At 46.6% G+C, this 7765-nt stretch overlaps 1 protein-coding gene across 2 annotated transcripts in view; it reads right to left on the reverse strand.

Annotated features, from left to right (window-relative positions):
- Positions 1 to 6889, reverse strand: part of col1a2 (collagen, type I, alpha 2) — a 12946-nt gene extending 6057 nt beyond the window's left edge. The window contains exons 1-26 of one of the 2 annotated variants that reach the window (XM_049750911.2): positions 6684 to 6889; positions 5159 to 5170; positions 4436 to 4461; positions 3995 to 4078; positions 3679 to 3726; positions 3532 to 3576; positions 3390 to 3443; positions 3268 to 3321; positions 3127 to 3180; positions 2991 to 3044; positions 2618 to 2671; positions 2470 to 2514; positions 2256 to 2354; positions 2102 to 2155; positions 1855 to 1953; positions 1708 to 1752; positions 1490 to 1588; positions 1330 to 1383; positions 1132 to 1239; positions 986 to 1039; positions 809 to 907; positions 654 to 707; positions 472 to 570; positions 302 to 355; positions 177 to 230; positions 33 to 86 (exon numbers count right to left, since the gene is read on the reverse strand). In XM_049750911.2, the coding sequence (XP_049606868.1) occupies positions 33 to 86; positions 177 to 230; positions 302 to 355; positions 472 to 570; positions 654 to 707; positions 809 to 907; positions 986 to 1039; positions 1132 to 1239; positions 1330 to 1383; positions 1490 to 1588; positions 1708 to 1752; positions 1855 to 1953; positions 2102 to 2155; positions 2256 to 2354; positions 2470 to 2514; positions 2618 to 2671; positions 2991 to 3044; positions 3127 to 3180; positions 3268 to 3321; positions 3390 to 3443; positions 3532 to 3576; positions 3679 to 3726; positions 3995 to 4078; positions 4436 to 4461; positions 5159 to 5170; positions 6684 to 6753 (1626 nt within the window). In that variant the 5' untranslated portion in view covers positions 6754 to 6889. Of the gene's footprint in view, positions 1 to 32; positions 87 to 176; positions 231 to 301; positions 356 to 471; positions 571 to 653; positions 708 to 808; positions 908 to 985; positions 1040 to 1131; positions 1240 to 1329; positions 1384 to 1489; positions 1589 to 1707; positions 1753 to 1854; positions 1954 to 2101; positions 2156 to 2255; positions 2355 to 2469; positions 2515 to 2617; positions 2672 to 2990; positions 3045 to 3126; positions 3181 to 3267; positions 3322 to 3389; positions 3444 to 3531; positions 3577 to 3678; positions 3727 to 3994; positions 4079 to 4435; positions 4622 to 5158; positions 5171 to 6683 lie in introns of those variants that run through there. The other variant, XM_049750909.1, reaches the window with a different exon arrangement.
- Between the last annotated feature and the right edge of the window lie 876 nt (positions 6890 to 7765).

The following is a 7765-nucleotide window of genomic DNA, read 5'->3' on the forward strand; positions in this document are numbered from 1 at the left end:
TAAATTATTGCTGGCAAATAATGGACTCAAACCTGGAAACCAGGAGCTCCAGCAGGTCCTGCCTCTCCCCTCTCACCAGCACCACCCTATAAGAGAGAAGCAAAGTTATTGTAACAAAAATCAAAACAAATAAATCATGGCTTTACACTGTTAAATGACTCGCAGCAGACACTTACGGAAACTCCCATGGGGCCAGTGGCGCCATTGTTACCATCAGGGCCAGGAGGACCCTACACAAAGAGCAGAATACTAAGGATGTGCTCAATCATTCATTTCAATTGTTTAAAGTCATGCGACTTACTCTCAGTCCAGTGGGGCCGTTAGATCCCTTATCTCCGGCTTTGCCAGGCTCACCCTAGAAGACATTCAATCCATTCAACACGTTAAGATAACGTTGCGCGTTTAAGATGTAGCTATACGTCTTTATTCCATCATGTTAGTCCCATTGTTGATCGTCTTGTTTCTACTTACAGCGGGTCCCTTGGGTCCAGGGAAGCCAATGTTTCCAGGCTGGCCTCTAGGTCCAGTTGGGCCGGCAGCACCAGTGCGTCCATCTTGTCCAGCAGGACCCTACAGGAGGTAACCGTAACGATTAGCATAACCCGAGCTTTTTTTTTTTCTGCACCTTATATTTTGTTTTGAAGGTTACTTACAGAAGGTCCCTCCTTTCCTGGGGGTCCAGAGCTTCCGGGGCTTCCGGGGTGACCCTGTTGAAAATGTGTCGTTCTGGTTAAATGTATTTTACAAGTGAGTTTAGTTCCAGGCATAATACTAGTGACAATGTTGGTAGGTCTTCAACTATACGCACCCTGAGACCAGCAGCACCAGGCTCACCAGCACGGCCAGTATCTCCAGGGGCTCCACGAGCTCCAGCAGCGCCGGTGGCTCCGCGAAGACCAGGCATACCCTACGTGACATAGAAGACGAGGTGAAAAATGAGGTACAAAAAGAGCCGTCTCAAATCCACATGTAAGGCTTTACTTACAAGTGGGCCAACTCTTCCCTCAGCACCGGGCAGTCCACGGCTTCCGGGAGAGCCCTACAGGAGACACACACACACAAGGACTGTCAGGTGATCTTCAAAACAAGATGGCGTCCGATATGACGATTCGATTGCCACCATTCACTCACTCTGGCTCCACGGCTACCAGCGGGGCCAGTGGCACCGAGCTCGCCATTAGCTCCACGTTTGCCCTCCTCACCCTGAGGTCCGGGAGCTCCCTGAGGTCCAGCGCTACCCTGCAGAAGGCAGCAAATGTGGAGGACAACACAATGAGCCGCACATCAACTTTAGAGAAAAAGAATGAGTCAGATGTCTTTCAAACTTACAGGCTCACCCTTGGCACCGACATCTCCCTTCACACCCTGGACACCAGGATCTCCCTAAAACAGGTGAACCAGACGTCATTCATATGCGTGAACCTGTGCAAGGTTTACTCTTGTGTTTGCAGATGAGGGCGGCCCTGTTTTTGTGTGAATGTTAACTTACAGCCAGGCCTCTGGGACCAGTGGCACCCTGAGGTCCCTGAGGTCCGGGTCCTCCTCTGGGTCCGGGGAAACCAGGACCTCCAGCAAGACCAGCGGCACCCTATAAGGAAGGAACAGCCATTAGTGACATGTGAGTAGCACAGCGCATCTTTTGGGGCTATTATGCCATGTGTATGATGTAAGTATGATCCAATTAGTGAAGATGATTTCAACACTTACAGTGGCGCCCTTGGCTCCGTTCATACCATTAGCACCAGGGTTACCCTAAGAAAGAACCGAAAGAACCAATACATAAACACACGAAATAGCAACACAAGTGGCGATTTCAATCATGTGCTCATCACAAAGTATTAGTAGTGTACTTACGACGGGACCAACGGGGCCAACAGCACCATTGGGACCAGGCTCTCCTCTAGCTCCCTGAGGTCCAGTGGGACCAGTAGCACCAGCAGGTCCTACCTCTCCCTGTAAATGGCCAAAAACATCCAATCAATGCACTTGGCCCAACCTATCTGTGCTTTGGAAATACTTCAAGTTGGGAATGAGGTGACTGTGCCAATCAAACGGATTCCAAAAACAAAAAAAAAGTAGAGTGAGGTGACATGAGGCTCACCTTAGGTCCAGGGCCACCAGGGAAACCTGGGGCGCCAGCAGCACCAACTGGTCCCTGTGGAGAGCAGAGCAGCAGTAGACACAGTTAGGATAAGTCGCCCTAAATACTAACACGTGCACCTATTTGCACAGGTTTAGCCTGAGACGCTACTTACAGCAGCACCAGCGGGTCCAGTGTTGCCATCAGCACCACGAGCACCAACGGGTCCAGCAGGGCCGGCACGACCTCTCTCACCAGCCAGACCGCGGGGTCCCTGTATGGAGGAAAGCACAGATGTGTGTTCATTCACAGAATGCTGACCTGCTAATTGAGCAGAAGGTCACGTCCAACAACAAGGCCAGGATCCAGTTTTAGCATGCAGCACTTACAACAAGTCCAGGTCTGCCCGCAGCTCCGTGTGCGCCAGCCTCACCCTACGTTGTTGAACAGGAGAAGAGGGACGAACGTGAGCAAGGTATTTTTCACCATCACTAGTTTGAAGAAAGAATACTCATTTTGTGTTGGCCACTTTCTTACCTTGTCTCCAGCGGCACCAGGCTCTCCCTTGCGTCCATCCAAGCCATTGTAACCCTGACGCAAAGAAAGGAAAATGATGATGACCAATAGTGATGAAATAAAACGGTGCCATCTTCAGATGAGCAACAATCTAAAGAGAGGTGAGTCTATTGAACGGTGTTGTGGTCAATGTCTTCAGGTCGATGGTCATTTTAAATGTTGAGGTTTTTGACTTTTGTGAAGAATGTATTTATAGTTTAAAAAAATATATAGAATGATCATGTAAATTCAGACATTTTGAAAATCTTTTTAAAAAATTTGTTCCCACCTATAGGAACAACTCTTAAAAATAAAAAATAAATCACATTTCTTCAATTTCGGTCTGGTCACTTACTCTGTGTCCCTTCATTCCGGGAAGTCCAGGGGTTCCGGGGAATCCTCGAGCACCCTGTAGTTCAAAACAAACACAATGTTATAGAGAGACCAATTGGTATTGCGCCGTTAAATGCAACGGGCAGGTAGTTGCTTACCTGAGAGCCGGGGACACCTCTGTCTCCGGCCTTGCCAGGTCTGCCATTGTTACCCTGAAATTGGAAAAGTGGCTCAATTTAATCCCGAGAGAACAGCAGAAAAAAAAAAAGAACTTGCCATTGAAACCATTGTTTACTTACGTCATCTCCGACTTTGCCAGGAGCTCCAGGGGGGCCACGTGCACCAACGGGACCCTGAGACATCAAATTAGAGTGTTCGTGATAAGAGTCGTCCTCACATTTTGAGAGAATGATGAACTTACAGTCTGTCCGGGCTCGCCCGGCTCGCCAGCGTGTCCGGTGTGTCCCTGAGGTCCCTGTTAAGACACATAAGAAGTGCGGCCATCAGTTATAATAATGCCAGTGGGACACCAAATTATGATTTGAGTCTAAATTTAAACTTACAGGGGCTCCAACGGCTCCGGCAGGGCCTGGGTCGCCTATTGGGCCCTAAAGGGAGGAAAAAAACAATGTGTGAGATTTAAGAAATGATGTCATGTATTGGTACTTCAACAAAATGGCGTGTTGCTGAAAAGTGGCACGGGCCCTCACCGGGGGTGAGATTGGATCGGGAGGCTTAGCGTACTGAGCAGCAAAGTTCTGCAAAAGACAAAAAAACAGAGTCACCCACAAATAATGTAGCACAATAATGATTTGGAGAACTGCTTGGGAAAAATTCATATACAGTCGCTTGCAAACCAAATTCATACTAATTTAAGAGGAAGTGATGTCATCAGACTGACACGGTGACCAATATGGGGGACATCAATACACTATTTAGGTGCTGGCCAAAGTACGTCAATACAGGGTCATTGATTGCTTTGTGGTGGGTTAGTTGACTTTTTACAAATAATTCAAAGGAACTTACTCCACCAAGTCCAGGAGGGCCAGGGGGGCCAACGGGGCCAGGGAGTCCGGGTAGTCCATCTTTTCCATCAGGTCCCTGGGGACCCTACAAAACAGACACGTGCGGCCATGAGATGAGATGTCAAGCTTTCTTGTTGTCTTATTCTTACTCTTTCCATTAAAGATATATATTTTAAAAACAATCTACTAAAATACTGCTAAAAATACCATGGTTGTTTGCTGAATTAAGTAAATTGGTACAAAACAGTAAAATATCGACTATGGTGACATGAGGTCATGCAAAATGGGATGTGGCCTAACAAGGTTAAGAGGTCAAACCATGTCAACAAATGTCCAAGATTCCTCATTTGCAAAAAAAAAAAAATAACATAAACCAAAATAAACCCACAACAATTTCCCATGATACAATGTTAAAAACAATCCATTTTCCATTTCAGCTTACCCTGTCACCTCGAGGTCCTTTGTCTCCTCGGGGGCCCTGCGGCAGGGAAAAAAAGCTCGTCAGCGTAAAACACAGACCAGATGTCTGGTGAGTGAGTGAACTGCTTCTAAGCGGCCAACTTTTCTTCTCTAAGCGACTCTGAATAAAGCACTTGATGCAGAGCAGGTTCATTAATCAAATGTCAACAAACTTGACCTCACAGACGCAGGACAAGCACGTTAGGAGACGTGACGGGACATGACAAAGGTTGCCCTTTGCGTAGCGCTATGCTAATGCTCTGATGTGCCATGCTGTGAGCTGTTAAAGCACACAAAAGACAAGCATGATGTGCTCACCTTCACACCCTAGATGGAGAAGAAGAAACATACATGTAAGTTTCATCTTTCACTTAAAATTTCGAAAGCCTCATCCTCTCTGCTTTGCTTGCAAAAGCGTGAGGTTGAGGCCTCCAAGTCTCATTTGGGTAAAGCACGAGTGCAACTGAGCAACAGCCGACTGAGCAAAGTCAGCGCTGAGATCACGTATAAAAGTGCTTTGAGACGGTCAAATCGAAATGGAGCTGCTGAAGCAATCTGTTGATTTGAATTGAAAATTGGCATTGCTGGGACATATTCAAATAGAGATCAGACGTGATCCCTCAATGGCCAAAAAGATGAGGAGGCAGAGGAAGGCCGCTGCCCCTCGCTTCAGCCCCTTAGAAAGGACCCTTTGTGCCACGCAGACCCCTGAGGGCGCCTGCCGCTTTAAGCTTTCCTCCAAACCGTCTTCAGACAGTCGGACCCTCACCGACCCGAGGACAGATTTAAAAAATCCGAGATTGCTCAAATTGCACAGGACCTTACGTCGTGCGTGTTTTTTTGTTTTTTTTTGGAAGGCCAACAAAAGACAAGGTAACACTATGCTAACATCATGTCGTGTACGTGTTTGCATGCGTGTACTAACCGAGACTGCAGCGTTGGACAGATGACAGAGGCAGAGGGAGAGGAGGAGGGTTGGGAGAGAAAAGAGAATACACCGTTAGAATAGAAGCAAAATAAAACACCTGCTAAAAAAAAAAAAAAAACGTCATTGCTACTTTGGCATCATATCCCATGACAATGTCGCTTTATATGCTAAATGTGCTCGTAGTTGAAGCTGACATGGGAAATGTCTTCTCAACAACAATGTCAATCAAAGCTGGGATCAAGTCAGTGATGGCAAACAGGCACGGACCCGTATGCCTTTAGGACAACTCTCGCCAGTCGAGTTTAAAACGACAGTAGTTATCATTTGCATTGTGTCACTTCAATTGATCATTGCATGGTATCATTTTTTTTGCTTTGAATCAAATGTGTAGCTCAGCCTGACTGAATCGATTTTTCAAAGTGGTTCAAATGTTCACTTTGCTTATCTAATGACTGCTTTTGTCATCTCACGGTGCTACATTGTGCATCGGCACAAAAAGGGACAACGGAAGCATCTGTGGACAAGGACCGGCTAGTACTGCCGGACCTCCCCGTCAACCCGAGAGCGGCATGTCCAAACTTGGCCACAAGGTGACGCAGACGGTCGCACCGACTGATGAGACAAAGTTCATCTCAACCTTTTCAGGTAGTGAAATGTTGAACATTTACAACAAAGCACAAATCATGCACATTGTTAAGAAAATACATTTAAAATTCGTAGTTTTAAATAGGCAAATGTAGGATAAGATATGACGTGATAAATTAATTCTAAAAAAAAAAATATGTATCGTGGTACCGGTCAGTGTAATTCCTACGTTTCATTAACTGGTCTCAAGTTAGTCTGAATCAAATCGGGACCAAGCTGCAGTTCACACTACTAGCCACAAGGGGGCACCCTTGCATTTTTCCTACAATTAAGCTTCATCCCTGGGTGCCTGCCTGCATGGAACACTTAAGTACAACGCCCCAAATCTTTTCTCCCCCTCAACTTTAGAAAAAGAACATTAAGTAAAATCTAACGGAACTAAGATCTTGTACGACTACTTTCGACGTCTCGTTCAAAAGACTTTTCTCAGGAGTGAAAGTACTCCTATGATAATTATTGAATCCTTGGAAAAAGAAAGAAAAAAAAAAACGAAGACTCCTCCGTTTGAACTCATTCCGTTGAGTTTTTAAAGCAGCAGCGATCTGAGCTGTCTGTCTTGACGTTGACGTAAGTTCCAAACCCAAAGCCCCAAAAGATCCTCAAGCAGCGTAGGGTGGAAATATCCAGGAGAGAAAAGAGCAGATATGGTAAAACTTACGTTGACATGTTGCTAGGTATGAAGTTACTGCAAGCAGCAACAGAATCCGGGTATCCACAAAGCTGAGCATGTCTAAACAGACATGCAGACTCCTTGTGCTGCTGTGCCCCTCTTTTTAAACCACCTTCAAGCAGGCATACAATTGAGGTGACGCGAGTAACTCCAAACTGAGCAGAAGCCTGCAGCCGTGATGCTAGAATAATAAAGTCCTATCAGGCCTATTTATACGGCAGGAGGGTCCCGGGTCTGCGTGTCAAAAGTCAGCCCACCGGCCAATGAGAGACGAGAAACCCAATCTGACTCCCATCCCTCTCTCCCTTGCGTAGTCATGTGGTCCTGCATCTCCCAGCCTCCTCTCCGCCGCCACCAGAGCCCGTTTGGCAAAAAAAAAAAAAAAAAAGTCCAGCCCGTGATGACGAGTGCATCGATTTAATTAGATCCATTCTTTTTGAGGACGTGGACAGCGTGGATGTTTAAAAGGCGGAGGGAGGCTCACGTTTCTCTCTCTCCTTTGCGCGGCGAGAGCGCACGCTCCACATTTGCGTCTGTGCGTAAAATGCGCCATGGCGTTTGGACCTAGAAAGCGAAGCCCTATTTCAGGAAGGACTAAATGGGACCCTAACTCGTCAAGCTGATTTTGATTCTTTGCTCTTCCTTGCCGCATATGTGGAGCATATGCACAAGCAAAAGGTTGAGTGGAATGCACGTCAAATAAAAGCATCTCTCTCTCCAGCTTGCCTGTCCACATGACCAGACATGTCATCCACTCAGAACAGCCATACTGTCTGTCATCATAAGCATATGCAGAACAGGTTCTATACATAAAGCACCAAATGCGCAAATAGATTGCTAACTACTTGATTCTCATCAATAGATTGTATCATGAGTCTGCTGCATGGACAAAAGTCCCCCCCCCACCCCCCCACCCCACGTCTAACTAGTGAACACTCCCAAATTCACCTCAAAATTCACTTCCCTCAGTCAGAGGCAGGAGGAGGGGCGAGCGAGCGAGATGAAATGTGTTTTAAAGATGGGCCAAGCTCCCACTCGGGGCCGAGTTACATTCTCATGTTTGCTTGAAG

Source organism: Syngnathus scovelli, chromosome 19 (assembly GCF_024217435.2).
Source record: "Syngnathus scovelli strain Florida chromosome 19, RoL_Ssco_1.2, whole genome shotgun sequence".
Classification (NCBI taxonomy): Eukaryota; Metazoa; Chordata; class Actinopteri; order Syngnathiformes; family Syngnathidae; genus Syngnathus; species Syngnathus scovelli.